Genomic DNA, 14,857 nt, shown 5'->3' with positions numbered 1-14,857 from the left:
CGACAGCTGCGAGGATCGGGAGGAGGGAAGATGTCGGCCCCCGCCGCGGCTGTTCGGGTTCGGGGCCCTGAGGTTACTTTCCCGAACTGCCACGGGTAGAGGTCGGTGGGATTACACAGAATCATGGAATGGTTTGGGTTGGAAGGGACCTTGAAGACCATCTCGTTCCAACCCCCCCTGCCCTGGGCAGGGACACCTCCCACCAGCCCAGGTTGCTCCAAGCCCCGTCCAACCTGGCCTTGAACCCCTCCAGGGAAGGGGGAGCCACAGCTTCTCTGGGCAACCTGGGCCAGGGGCTCACCACCCTCACAGCAAAGAATTTCTTCCTTTCTTCCTAATATCTCATCTCAATCTCCCCTCTTCCAGTTTAAAACCATTACCCCTTGTCCTATGGCTCCCCTCCCTGATCCAGAGTCCCTCCCCAGCTTTCCTGGAGCCCCTTTAGGGACTGGAAGGGGCTCTAAGGTCTCCCTGACGTCTTCTCTTCTCGAGGCTGAACACCCCCGACTCTCTCAGCCTGTCCTCACAGCAGAGGGGCTCCAGCCTTCAGAGCACCTTTGTGGCCTCCTCTGGACTCACTCCAACAGGTCCATGTCCTTCTGCTGTTGGTGGCCCCAGAGCTGGAAGCAGCACTGCAGGGGGGTCTCCTCAGAGCAGAGGGGCAGAATCCCCCCTCACGCTGCTGGGGACACAGCCCAGGGTGCAGTTGGCTTTCTGGGCTCTGAGCACACACAGATGTCTCATGTTGAGCTTCTCATCAACCAACACCCTGAAGTGCTTCTCCTCAGGGCCACTCTCAATCCATTCTCTGCCCAGCCTGGATTTGTGTTTGGGATTGCCCTGACCCACTTATTTAACTCAAGAGGCACCGGGGGCTGCAGACCCTTCTGGCTTCGCCCCCGTTGGGGAAGGGACCCTGGCCAGGGCTCCTGCTCATGGTTCCTGAGGTGCCATGTGCCAGACAGCAACACAGCGTTAGGTGGTTCCACTTTTGTTTACATTTTACAGTTTAATAATAAATTAGTATGCCCAGAGACTTTTTTTGTGGGAAGGCTTTGTAAAACATGAAGTCAATGACCCTGCCATTTCTTACAAATTAAGAATGAAAAACGGGCACATTTTGATAGATGCAATAAATCTTATTGACTTTATTACACATTGTATTTTAGGATCACTTTACATTCCTAGACAAAAGAGATGATACAAATAAATATAAGCTGTAAAACTATGGACAGAACTATTGACAGGTTCTTTGTCTACAGATCACCTAAGAGAAGGCGGAGATCGGCATATCTCCGAGGAGCTGTGAGTTCTCATATGGACAGCTGTGCCCGCAGAGAGCGCCACGGGCAATCCAATTCAAAAAGAAAGAGGACTGAAGAAGGGAGTAAGCGCCTGGACCGCGGAGTTAAACCCACCATCGCGTGGTGCAGCACAGACAGGACCAGTGTTCTCAGTTCAGTTCCATCTCTGCATCTAATTATGGCTTTTGCAGGTTATCTTTTCCCATTTGTGTTTTAACACAGCAGAAACAGACCCACAAGAGTCACACTGAACCGTTTAAAACCTGGTGCACATTAACTGTTACAGACAGAAGAGAGGACAGATCCAGGCTTATAGATGTCTCGCTGGCGCTCGGCAAGCACTCTATGTTCAGTGAAGGCAGACTTACTACACCTAAAAAAAATACTGAACACAACTCTGATCTGATCTGTATAATGCATCAGTGTAGCCCGAAATGCTATGATAGAGGTATGTATTTTAGAAGATTCAAGCAGCATGCAAATAGTTTAAAAAAGGCGCTAGACCTATGTTAAGGTTTTTAAGAAAGTGCTTTAATTCCTATGCTTCAGTGTCACGCGGTGCTTGCTCCGAGAGCCGAGGGCTGACTTCTGCTGCGTGTTCACTTTTAAAAAAAAGATCCCATTGTACAGATCAGAGCAAAGATGGGAAGGACATTAAACATTCCTATGGAGAAACTATGACAGCGCACACTGTCCGAGGGCCTCTTCCAGGAGTTGGCTGAATTTCCTGTCTTTGGCTGTTAACCTGCAGGAAGCCCAGATGGTTCAGATAACACCCAGAGAGGGGCAAACTCGCCAGGAATGTTTCTTAAAAACTTCAACCCAGAGCTCAGTATGTTTTGTACAGCTTAAGACAATGTATTTTATCTTAATATCAGTGCCACTGAGTATCTGGTAAGTCCATTGGAATGAGACTCTAAAAGCTTCTGTAACGATCTGAGATTGCCCATGAATACACTAACCAAATCTCCAACCACAGCTCCAATTTAAATACAATGACTAAATATGCAGTTTTATTCTTTTTCCACCCACCTTGCTAATGAATTTCTACGGACTTAAAAGCAGAGCCTTTCTGACATATTAACCAGCTAGCTTATCAACACTAAAACGAGAACAGTTCAGGTTTGCATGGCAATTTCCACTGTACCAGTCCTGCCACAAGGGGAGTTTCCAGCATATGAGTTTAATATAGAATTCCCTGTGGAATAGTAGTGACTGAGGAGGTGTGCGCATGTACAGACACAGAGGTGTCTGTGTATCACATAAAACATACATGTACATTGCTATGCATGTATTTTGTTGCCATTTCAGGTTTTAGACCCCCCCCTTGTTTCATTTCAATTCTCTGAGCATTTATACCATACAATCATCTTTTAAAATGTCAATGTACATAAGATTATGTGCTAGAGAGAAAGAGGGAGGAGAGGGAAGAGAAGGTGACATTATACTATGCAACAAGAACCAATTAAAAGGCTCTCTGTACATAAATAGTGCTTTATAAAAAGGAAGGTTATGACAAGTTTCCATGTTCAGGTTGAAAGAAATTTGTCAGATGCCTGCTCTCTCAATTATAAGGAAACTCCTCTTTCCTCCACCAAAACTAATATATATATATAGGCATATACACGTGTGTGTATGTATATATATATATTAATCTTTTCGTCCAGAACAGGACTCCATGTATCAAAGCAGCTGAGTTAGCATTTAAGCGGGCCCACCTGGGCAGCTGGCTCACCGAGGCACCGTGCCCGCAAGATGCAGAGGTGAGCTGTGCTGAGCGTTCGGTTCCTTCTGCTCATGGGGGTCAGATAGGATGGAGTTCTCCAGCCTGGGTGAAGTCACTCAGTGGATATTTAACGAGCGCACAAGGCAGAGTCCACACATCAGAGCATTTCTAAAATCAGGCAAGTCCTCATACACTCACACATGTCAGTCTGGAGAAAGTCATCAGTGAGGGAGAGGAAATAGGTAAAAACGTTCATAGGATGACAGTCAACAGCAACCAGAAAAAGTGAGATCCCAAGGCTCGATATACAGTGAACTAAAACTTACAAATGAGCTGTGAGACACTAGACAGGGACACCTTACTCTTGTCCTCAGCGCAGCAGCTGCACCTCCCTCTACCCTGCCACACGAGCCTGCAGTGTTACAGTAGCCTGCTTTAGTCATAGGGCAGCTTTGCAAAGAGACCATCAAAAGCAGGGGTCCTTCCTCCCTTGTTTTCAAAGAAAAACCCCTGGAATTAATACCAGATTCCGTCACCCAGACTTGGTTACATGTGCTTTCACTCCCAGTGGGCTCTGCGTAGGCTGGCAGATGCAAAGGGAAAGTTAACGTGGAACAGGCGAGGCACAAAAGGTACCAAACGCTGAACCTCCAAGGGAGGGGACCATACTTAGAAGAAGAGAGCACTCAAAGGCAGCTCCACATTACAGTGCTCTACCCTCTACCCAGCTTACAGGGGAGCGCAGAGTCAGCCCTATGAGCCTGCTAGGAAGATAGCTCTGAGCCAATGCTACATTTTCTGTGAACAGTGGGAGACATGAGAAAATGGCCATACGCCACCCCACAGGTTTAAAGACTTCGTATGGGCACTGGTTTCAAATGCCAGGGGTAAAGATGGAGGCAAGAGAGAGGAAGAAAGCTGTGGAGCTGGCACTGGTATGCAGATGAATTCTTTGACAAGGTGGTTCCTGTTGGTAGGGGTGAAGTCTGTAGGAGATCAGTTTAGAGGAGCTCTTACTTATGCCTGTAAACAAGGAAAGGACTTCAGTTTCTATTGCTTCCTTTCTAGAGAGCGCAAAGTTGCTTGCGAGACCCCTTTTTGCTCCTACAGTTCTAAAGGGAGACACAGCTATCTGGTGGTGAGTACACGCTGACCGCTGCCATCCTGCCTGTTCAGACCAACTTCTTAACCCCAAATGATGATGCCAGTCTTTCAAGCAGGAAGAGGAAAAACTATGCACTTAGATAAGTTTGAACAGATCCTCTGCTTTTTAACCTCGTTTGGTTCTCACTGTGGAGCTCTGGAGTGGTGGTTCTGTTGAGATGACTTTCAACTGTCTTCTTATTGCCCAACAGCAAAAAAACCCAGTGCAGCAAAAGGGCTAGTGCAGAAGGAGAGACGGTGATGCTGTGAGGTGGTCCCCATGCTTCCCATTGCTTCTAATACACTTTAACGTACCTCATGCATTTCTGATTTCCTAACTAAAATCTGTTTCCCACAGAGGCCAAATGCTGAATTGCAAGCACGCATTTTCCTGTGGCTCAGTGCACCTGGACTGGCTCAAGTCAGTTAAACAGCAAAGAGGCCATCTCCAGGGGAAAGGAGCTGGAGTCTGGCTGGGAGTTATCTCTGCAGGTTTTTACTTGTCTCTGCTCTCAGAAGGCAAAGGCTGTTCGTGCCCTGGAGAGGAACTGCTGGTTTTACTTTGGAACCAGCCCTCGGGACTGTGGGTAGAGCTGAGAACTATGGGTGCCTGCTGAAGAGGATCCCCCTGATTTCCTTCCAGTTTTAGGCCTGAAGAAGTAAAAATGAAAAAAAAATAAACAAAAAGCCCCAACAACGTCACCTGTTACTCATCAAAATTAATCTTCCAAAAGCTGAATTTTTTTACTGGATTTATTCTCTAATCAGTCTCAGCTTTCTCTTCTGTCCTATGTTCCTTTCACGATCTCTCTGCTTTACAGCCAAGCTCACCTTAACTTTACTGACGAGAAGTGCTGACACATAGCAACGGTACTCGTACTGTTGGCTAGTCTGCCTGCTAAAAGTCCAACTCACCTGGGTTTTGTTTTTTTATTTGAAGTACTCTCAAAGGTTGAAGCGTCCACCTGTATCTCATCTTCATCCTGCAGAGCTGCTTCTAGAGCTGCCTGAACTTTGGGAGCAATGGCTGGACCTTCATAGTCTCTCGTTGTTCGGCTGGGCATGTCAAGTTCCAGTAGTACAATGTTCTCTGCCTGAGATAGCAAAAGCAGAATCGAAGTTTGCACGCTTTCATACAAATAGTTTATTTTCCCTCCAGAAGCTTATTCTGAAGTACTTTATAAATGTATGCAGGATACTGGAAAAATTTACATCCCATTGAAAAACTAACAACCCTCTGCAATCCACATTCCCCTGATCAGGAGGGTGAACACAGGAAGGTTATAATCACATCTGGGCTTACCCTGTACCGAGCCTCTGGACGAATCATCATGGACGTCCTGGCGTGTTGGCTCAGTGGCCTTTTGTATCCTACAGCAGACACCGGTCGTTTCATCATCTGCTGGTTTCTAGAGAAAAAATGGATACTCACGTCTATTATACACCAAAACCAAAGACTCCTCTTGGAGTTTATGAGCTAAAACCTCTGAAAATTACACACACAAATATGTTTCAAGACAGCAGAAACTACCTAGGCTGCATTGGCAAGAACAGCTCTCTACAGTCAGAAGAAGATCGGATCGTTATCCTGTGTCATCTGTTCCCTAAACAAAGGGGAGGGTGTCTACATATTTCTACTATACAGATCGCAGCTGCACTCAGCTGCACCCAACTTTCTAAATTTGTTGTACAAACCCTTCTGTGTAGAGGGGCAGCATCAAGCCACAGCTCTCATAATAGTAATTATTTTTGAGAGCTTTCCTATATAAACTAGGAAAGAAATATGATAGGAATTTACTGCTATTTTAGTGGTGAATGCACTATTACATATATTTTACATAGAATTATTGGGCTCATCTAGAAGAAAAATCCTAATATTTCAAGAATTTTCCTACCTATGCATTCCTATTTTATTCAACCTACCAAGAGGAATAAATTTTTTTATTTTATTGTGCAGCATGAAGCTACGAACCCTAGAGGGCCAATTTAAATCCCCAATTCAGTCCCCCTTTTGGGGTGCCTTGTTCTTGACAGCTAGAGGGGTTTCTGTGACCCAATAAAGCTTAGAAGTACACTCACTCCAGACGGGTTATGGGATGCAGTTTCCACTGGTCTTCCTCTTCATCAAAGAATGATCTGTTCATGATCTTATTCTTTTCTTCCAAGGGAATAAAATTTTCGATAATCAGGTGCCTACATGCAACCACAAAAATGGGAAATACACAAGAAACATAATTAGCAGATGACTTTCTCCACTGATCCTCTCACACTGACTTAACACAGGCCTGGAAAAGGAGGAATGTTTTAGTTTTCTCATGTTTACATCTTGTCCCACAAGCATGTGCAATGCAGTCCCTCCACTCCCCACCCAAAACCCCCATCTGTGTTACAGTTAATAGCAGGCAATGAAGTGATGGGAGTTACTTTAGCTTTAGTTCCCTGGTAAGTTCATTCTGGGTCTGTTCCAGTTCCTGGCGCTCCTTGATGTGCTCTTCTTGGAGATCATGGATCTCTGCCTTCACAGCTTGCAGCTTGGAAAATAACTGGAACAGACAAGAAGAGCCAAAATCATAACTTGCCAATGTTCCTCTCACGTTCACACACAAGTTGATTTTGTTCCTAACTGGATAGATGTGGAATCATTTTACCTTTTTGAGTTTTTTTGTCTTTATGTCCACCTCTTGCTGAAGAGAACTGTAGGTCTCCTTCAGCTCTAGTGTTTCCTCGTCCCGACTTTCCATCTGTTGCTGGATTTCTCGCTCCCGGCGTTTCTGAAGAAGGTGACATACAATATTAAAGACCACAACTACATTGCCACCTCCAGGCTGACATACATGAAACCAACGCTCAGCGTGTTTACTTCCCTGGGTTCCAGGGCTTTTGCTTTAGCTTCTAGTTCTTCCTATCTCTTGCCTTAGAAATACCAGAAGCATTAACTCTTCTTTGTCTTTGTTTTGCTACTAAAATCAGACAGCGTGAATAAGTGCTCGAGTTTCAATTACAGGAATCAAATGTCATATTTAGATTCTTTTTTTTTTCCTTTTTATCAATTTGTACTAGCCATTGCACTTAAAGACTCACCAACAGAAAATGCATAACAGATAATAAATTTTAGCACACAGTAAACATGTTTCCCTTGAGCTAATGGCTGAACTGTCACTCTTTGAGGTCTTCCAATTATTTCTTTACTTACAGACAGCTACAAATCAAGATAGGACATAAGTCTTTAACGTGAAAAGCTGGAATAAAACTATTATAAACCTTCTTTACGTACCTCATACAATGACAGCCCTCCCCGCTTCTGTTGAGATTAATGATTGCCATTAAGCTAATTTTAGGGTTAACCTCGGCAAATTTTCTTATGGTTTCTCCTGATACAATGTTTTATAAAAGTTCTGAAGCTAGGCTTTTTATACAAAATAACAAATGTTCTTCCTTGTACCTGTTCTGCAATTTCCTGTCGTTTCTGTTCCAAGATTTTCTGCTGTTCATTTGTGTGATCCACAATATTTTTCCCTCCCACCAGAAGCTTGCTTTCCATTGCCTGAAAGGAAAAACCAAGGTCAGAAGTTTCTCTCAGTGCCCATCTAATTGGTCTTTTCCACAGAAGGTAACTTCCTTTTGTACGGATACAACTTCTTCATCACAGCTCCCTTATTAAACCTTCTCTTTCAAGTTGGCTGCTACAAGAATTACTGTTTCTTAAAGTTCCAGTAAAACTGTGGCATTGGTGAAGGGGTAACTTACTTAGAATTGCACATTGTTGCAATGTGTGGCAAAGCTGAAGAACAAAAATGGGAGCTCTGTAAAGAACTTGTTAATGATCTGTGGCAGAATGAGGCATTTTTTGTGCTACAGCTTGTGAAAAGACGTATCATCACATTTTATTGTGCTGATTGCTTAAGATCCTACAAGATCGGCACATAAGAACAATGCAACAACTCATGAATATTGAAACATGTAATTAATAGTGGAAATTGTCCAGAAATAGTTTATTTCCAAATCTTCCAATCTAAACACATGTCACTATCCTGGAAACTTCTTGTGAAATATCTTTCCAAATTGGGAAACCCTCTATTCTCCCCACAGCCTAAATAAATTGCTGTCAAAAAGTATGACAAGGAAGAGTTCTACCTTGATTTTAGCACTCAACATTTCTGTTGCTTCCTTCTCTCGCCTCAGGTCCTCCATTTTCTTCTCCTTCTCTTTCAGCAGTCTCATCTTTTCTTCTGCTACCAAGCTGTGATCCTCAACTATAGCTTTCTTCTCAATCTCCAGCTTTTCTTGTTGCTCCCTCCAATAGTCATCTTTGTCATCTCCTTCATCCTCACCCTCTTCAGTGTCCTCCTCCTCTTCACCACCATCTCTCCTCCTTTCCCTCCTCTTTCTTTTGCCAATAGACCGTTTTTCCAACTGTGCCTTGAGTCGAGCAATCTCTTCCTGGAATTCTCGTAGCAGAGCATCTTTAGGATCCTCATTCACTCGTGGCTTGTTCTTGATGTTTTTGGCACGATTGGCGTATCTCAGTGTTGTGAGAGTCTCCTCTACATTGTAAGAGGCAGGGCCTATATTGGCCACCATCACAGTTTTGGCATTGCCACCTAATGAGTCCTGAAGTAACCTTGTCAGCTTTGAGTCCCGGTACGGAATGTGTGTGCTTTTGCCATCTACTAGGGCAGAGATAACATTGCCCAAAGCTGAAAGAGAGAGATTGATTTTAGTAGCTTCCTTTAACCTTTCCCCCTGTGCTCCAGTCTTAGCTTGCCGCTCGCTGCCTGCAAGGTCTACCAGGTTGAGTTTCCCAACACGGATGTGATTCTCCCCATCAAGTCCTAACTCGCTGCATTCGATAGTGATCACAAAAATGGCATGTGATCGAGAGCTGTGTTCATTCATGTTGGTGGCACCAACGGAGCGATTTTGGTTTCCCACATTCATGACATGCTCTATCTCTTTGACACTTTTTGTAACAAAGGAGGACAAATCCTTAACATATACGCCTGTATCTGGTCTCTCCTTTAACTCCAGCCGCTTGGACTGATCCTTTGATAACAAGTCTCTGATTTCTTCTTGGTATATTTCCAAATAAGATGCTCTAACTAGGTATTGCTGATTTTGAGATCTAGAGATGTGGGTGAAGATGTGATCGAATGAATTGGGGATGACCCCTCTTTTTTCAGGATCACCGCGCACCCCTTCCATCGTATATGTTTTCCCTGTCCCAGTCTGCCCATAGGCAAAGATTGTCCCGTTAAACCCTTGCAGAACAGAGTCCACGAGAGGTCTGAAGGTCTCATCATAGAGTTCAACCTGTTTGGAATTCCAGTCATACACGGCATCAAAGGTGAACGTTTTAGGTAGTTCATGAGATGTTCCCCGCGGATTCTTCACGGAGACTTGCCCTAACTTGACATCCACGTTAACAACTTTCTCATACGAAGCTGTCTTCTCTTTGCTATTCATTGGCCGGCATCGTACCACCACCCTAACAGACTCAGAGCTCTTTAACTTAGACATGACAGCAGGCCTGTGGCTGGCGTGATCTGATCGATGGATGATCCCGTGTTAGAAACCTAGAACAGAAACAAAGGAGGAGTATGTGAAGGCAGTTTTCTGCAGGTGACCATTTTTCACAAAGCCAAAGATTCAACTCATCTATTCGAGCAGGATTTTCCATTCATTAATTTGCGAGGGATTTTGGAAAATAATGTACAACACGAAAACTTTAAAAAGGCCTGAACCCAGACAGTGTTATTTTACCAAAGCCTGTCCATCGATCAGTATCATTTCTACAAGTTCTGCTTAAAAAAAATCTTCATCACATCTTTAGCGCTAGTAGAGAACCTTTTATTGACCCTTAAAAATAATCACAATGCTTTTTAAACTATTTATAAAAATAATATAATGCTTTGCCATTGATTCCCTTTGCAGTCAGGCTTTTTGTTTTAAATCTCATACTTTGAAAATCCAGTACAAGCTTGCTCTCTCCGTATCGCTCGTGAAAGGGAATCAGTCAGGTGCTTTGATTAAGTGCTTCAACTACCTATTAAAATACAAGAGAGATCATAAATTATAAATAAGAGTATTTTCAGAGTTCCCTCTTCTTATGCCTCAAATATATTGACAAAACCTTCTCATTTTTATCAGACGTTTATATTACAATCCCCTCACATGTGACGTCATGTGTCATCAGGACCATCCTGCCACAAAAGGTTTAAAACTTATGGCTGGTTTTTCTTAAATGACAACAATTCTCTGGAATAACGCCCAAATGCTTTTTTCCTCTTGTGTGTTACACTTTAAAGTCACTTTCTAGAAGCCTCCTTACAGAATAATAGACCTTTAATTGGGCTGCAGCAGCTGCCAGGATTCAAGATAAAATCATTAAATAGTTTGTTTCTAGGCATCACATCCCCTGAATATTCTGCATTTCCACACTTGGGAAAACTGTTGTTACCTTTCCTTTATGTCAACAATCAAGTGAAAATAATTGTTACAGAAAAGATATCACCCAGTCTTGCAAACTATCTCACTACAAAGGAAATCATTAAAGCAGCCGAATGTAGCGCAGCCCTCCAACGCTTGCAAATATGGTGAAAACAAACCAGTAAGGGGAGGGGATTACCCCAGTGAGGTGGGCTCTGAAATCACTGGGCAAAAAGAGGAATATTTCCCCACCTAGCCGCAGCTAGGCGTGGGTGCGTGCTGCTGTAGGATGCCTTTGTTGTGCCCCCACCGAGGGCACTGCCACTGCCCTATAAATTCAGGCTCTTCACACCCCAACATTCAAAGTCACTGCTGGTCCTGCTCTCTGCATGCCCACAGCCCCAGAACTCCTCATCCTTCTATTCCACTTCGAAACTGCCAAGTCAATGCTGATCTTGCATTCGCATTTTTTTGCACAGGTATCTTCAGCACACTTAAAACAGAGAACAGCATTCCCCGCCCGCATTCAGCTGGGAGCAGGAAGAAAAAGCTATAAAGGTGGAGTCATCTACACTATGCCTTGTCTAATGCTCAAGCAACCAGAGGACATCAGGGTGTGAAGTGGACACCTGCCAGGATTTGCCCTTCTCAAGCTTCTGAAGGTGAGTTTAAGCTCCTTTCGCATCACTCCTTATAAAAATTTCATAAAGCACTCAGTCCTTTGAGGCCACCCTCCTCTTTCTGTAAAGTGATTGCCCTCAGCAAAAGGATCCTGCAAACCCGCATTTGTGTCTTCCACAACTAGAACGCGGGCATCTGTTTTAACAGGGAAGCTGAAGGCAACTGCTCTTGCTTGACATATTTCATGCACAACTGTTCACACAGACCTATGCTGTTATTCTTTCTTTTGGCATTATACTTTTACCGGGATTTCCCATGAAAGCCAGCTCTGCCCAAGCACATCAACCTACTGAAATACACTCCACACTCCTGGCTCTGGTCTTCCAACTGAATCCGGTTTACAAGATTCAGCATCAGTCTAAACTCACGCTGCATAAACCCAGCTCACAGATCCGAGTCCTTCATTACTCTGGGTAGAGAGGAAGAAACGCTGTTGCACCCCCCTGTCATTAGCACAATGAGCTGCTATTTAAAATAGAACAAAAAGACTGTGTTACTGCACGTAAGATCTAAAAGGCACAGCTTGTGGAATTCAATGTGATTTCTAATAAGCTTTTTTTAAAAAAAAGTATCTTTCGGGAAAAGCTCTGAGATCCTTCTGCCAATTGGAACTAAATGTAAAACTAATACACACTGGAAACCCCAGGTAGCGCTGGCACACGTCCAGTCTGGCCTCCTCAGGATGTTCTCACTGTTCCACTACCAGCTGGATCTGCAGCAACCCATGGATTTTGTCTAACTGTTTTTTACTCAATAATTGCATGTCTCAGGAGAGCTTCTCAAACAAGGAGACAGAGAACTTCAGGAGCAGAGCTAGAGGACTGAGAAAGGAGGCAGAACACTTCTAGCCCAACATCCCGACTGTCAATCTGCACTACAAAGAACAACACAAGAGCAACAAATAAACGTGTTTAAGAATTGTACGGAAACCTCAATATGGCCTTTGGAATTTCCTTGGGTTTTCGAGGGGAAACTCCTTGCTCCTCACTATTCCCATGAAAGCCCATGGTAACTACCAGGAGGAAGATGAGGAACACACATTGAATTCACCAAACTGGACAATCATGCAGAAGAAGCACTTTGCAGCCTGCACAGTGAATTCAAACCACTACAGGAATTTTGGATCGCTTCTGAATAAAAACATTTCCCTTCTAACTGACAACTCCAAATAAAGATGACCTCACTGTCTGACTCAGAAGGAATATGTATTCTAGAATACCAACAGAGAAAGAATATGTGAAATGGGGACAAGTCTTGCAGAAGCATAAAAAGCAACACTCCTAATCATCATGAGTAGTTCTATATACAAATAGACACTTCTCCTTCTACACCTTCCTGAGATATTCCTGTAGTTCAAGTTCAAAAGAGAATTTTTTTTCAGACAAGCTCACATATCAACTGCTGCTTCATTTATCTGCATTATTACAGTGAATGTTCATATTGGCAAATACTCAAATTAGGCATGAATCCTGAAAAGCAGAGCGTTGATTTATTCTATGTAATTAATATCCAAAATACTATTTTGATGAGAAGTGCCGCTTTGTAAGTGATGCTGACTAACATTAAATGATCAGAACTAAGCTAAACTTAACATAGACTGTTTTTTTACAAGAGGATACATTGCCATCCACAGCTCACCTGGAAGTTATAGGTGAAATATCCAGCATGTCCCCTCTGCAACAGCTTTGGCGGAGGTTTACAATGAACAAAAGTTGTGTTGTATATTTGCTGTTCCTCACGGAACCTCACTGTTCCTCGCCACAAGCTTGATAATCTTTTGACATCTTTCCCCATTTCACTTGCAAGTCTCTCTCTATAGTCACAGATAAATTATTTTATTCCTGATTAGGGCTATTTTCATAACAACCTGTCACAAATCATCTCCAATTATTTTATCTACTGCTATGAAGTTTACCGGAAGCAAAACAAATTATGTTTCTTCTCAGACTTACCCAAGTGCGTAACTGAAAAATAACACCAATTAGTTGGCAGTGTTTGTACTCCAGAAACTCCACGGCAACATCTGAGCTGCCGAGAGCAGCCGGACAGGGATGGCCAAGAAGACCTGGGAAGGCGTCCATGCCACCCACTCTCCTGCCACGGGGAGGGGACTTTGTTCATGAAATTACTTCAGCCTACAGCAACCTGGGCCAGGTACCTAAGAGTCAAGGTGAAGGCTGAGATGAATGCATTCAAAGATGTGCTCCAGATGACCAAGAAGGGAGGGTGAGCAGAAATCCAAACATTTTTGTTTATTTCAGCCAACATAAGGCTGAAAAAATAAACAATGCCACAACGTGAAAGTAAGTTAAGGTGACCGTGTCTCCTCAGAAACTTTCAGGAGTCAGGACCAGAGAGCTCTGCTGGCCGTGCCCAAGGAATGCTGCGCTCTTACCAGGCACCATCACTTATCCTGTCTGCCTCTGGCAGGCTGAAGTCCCAAGGCCTCTCTACTTTCTGGCTTAAGTTTAAAGGCCTCAGGAAGATGTCCTTGGTACACTGGCTAAACCCTTCCCTCACGTCTCTCTGCACATCCCCACTTAAGATACCACTTAAAAAAAATTCCATCACTTTCTTGCAGTTTAAATCTTTCAGGTATTTGTGGGTTCATAATATCATGGCTTAATTGCTTGTGTCTTTTACTCCTTCACAAGCCAACTCTCTTTTCCATAATAACGCTCTCCTCCACCCTCCCTGCCCAACACACCGTGGACCAAACCAGACATCCCTAGTGCCGGTGGTGGAGCTGGGCCGGTGTGTGCCAGCTCTGCCACGGCGTGTCCTCTGCTGCCGGGGCCCCGACTTCACTTAGTGCCTGTGGTCACCTTCCTCTGCTTCAGCACGGCACCCCACGGGTGTCCCCAGCCCCCGGGGGAGGTGGCAGGTACGGGATCCCCACTCCAGCCAGGACCCTGAGCATCACCCGCCACCCTCGCAGCCGTGACACCGGGCACAGCAGGGAAGGGGGCCCGAGGACACCCTGGACCCCCGGCTCGAGGGACTGGGACAGCCGGCCGTGCCCGAGGGGGGAGCAGGGACTGCGGGACACTCGCCTGTACGGGGACACCCGCCCGCGGCCTCGCCACCGGGCAGGGCCTGCCGCCTCCCGGCCGAACCCCTCGCCGGCGAGGCCGTGCCCACGCGTGCAAACGCGGGGAGGCCACACGGGCAACGGGCGCCCCGGGCTGTCACAGCCGCGAGGCACCAGGGGAGCGGCGGGTCCGCCCTCGGGTGAGGGCGTGACACCTCGGGGCGGGGCCCCGCCGCAGCCGCGGGGGTGTCGGGGCGGCGGCGGGGCCCACGGAGCCGCGGGCCGAGCCGGACTCACCTGCGCCGTCACCATGGAGCCGCGCGGCCGCCTCCTCCCGCGGCACCGGAAGCGGCGGGACGGCCCCGCCCATGACGCACTTCCTTGGCAACGCGCGCGCCCGCCCCCACGCCGCCACTTCCGTAGCGACCGGCCCCGCCGCCGCCCCCGGGGCCCGGATGGAGCCGGGACAAAGGGGCCACCGCCCCCGCCGAGCCCCGCGCACCTCCCGGAACCGGCGGCACGCCGAGGCCTGGCGGCAAGGGCGGC

The 14,857-nt window shown here is 45.6% G+C and overlaps 1 protein-coding gene across 3 annotated transcripts; it reads right to left on the bottom strand.

Moving 5' to 3' along the window:
- Positions 1-1,128: 1,128 nt before the first annotated feature.
- KIF3B (kinesin family member 3B) lies at positions 1,129-14,684 on the bottom strand. 3 transcript variants are annotated; one of them, XM_063349829.1, is made up of 10 exons: positions 14,609-14,661; positions 13,233-13,438; positions 8,308-9,746; positions 7,616-7,717; positions 6,822-6,944; positions 6,598-6,716; positions 6,253-6,366; positions 5,477-5,582; positions 5,089-5,267; positions 1,129-4,824 (listed from the first exon to the last, which is right to left on the bottom strand). In XM_063349829.1, exons 3-10 carry the CDS (start codon positions 9,688-9,690, stop codon positions 4,731-4,733), a joined length of 2,220 nt encoding a protein of 739 aa, XP_063205899.1. In that variant the 5' UTR covers positions 9,691-9,746; positions 13,233-13,438; positions 14,609-14,661; the 3' UTR covers positions 1,129-4,730. The 3 variants fall into 3 exon arrangements, with proteins under 3 accessions (XP_063205899.1, XP_063205898.1, XP_063205897.1); XM_063349828.1 differs by lacking the exon at positions 13,233-13,438 and having other exon boundaries at positions 14,609-14,684; XM_063349827.1 differs by lacking the exons at positions 13,233-13,438; positions 14,609-14,661 and adding an exon at positions 10,132-10,216.
- Between the last annotated feature and the right edge of the window lie 173 nt (positions 14,685-14,857).

This window comes from Chroicocephalus ridibundus, chromosome 12, assembly GCF_963924245.1.
Source record: "Chroicocephalus ridibundus chromosome 12, bChrRid1.1, whole genome shotgun sequence".
NCBI lineage: Eukaryota > Metazoa > Chordata > Aves > Charadriiformes > Laridae > Chroicocephalus > Chroicocephalus ridibundus.
The sequence above is the reverse complement of the archived record's forward strand: the minus strand, read 5'-3'. Positions and strand labels throughout refer to the sequence as shown.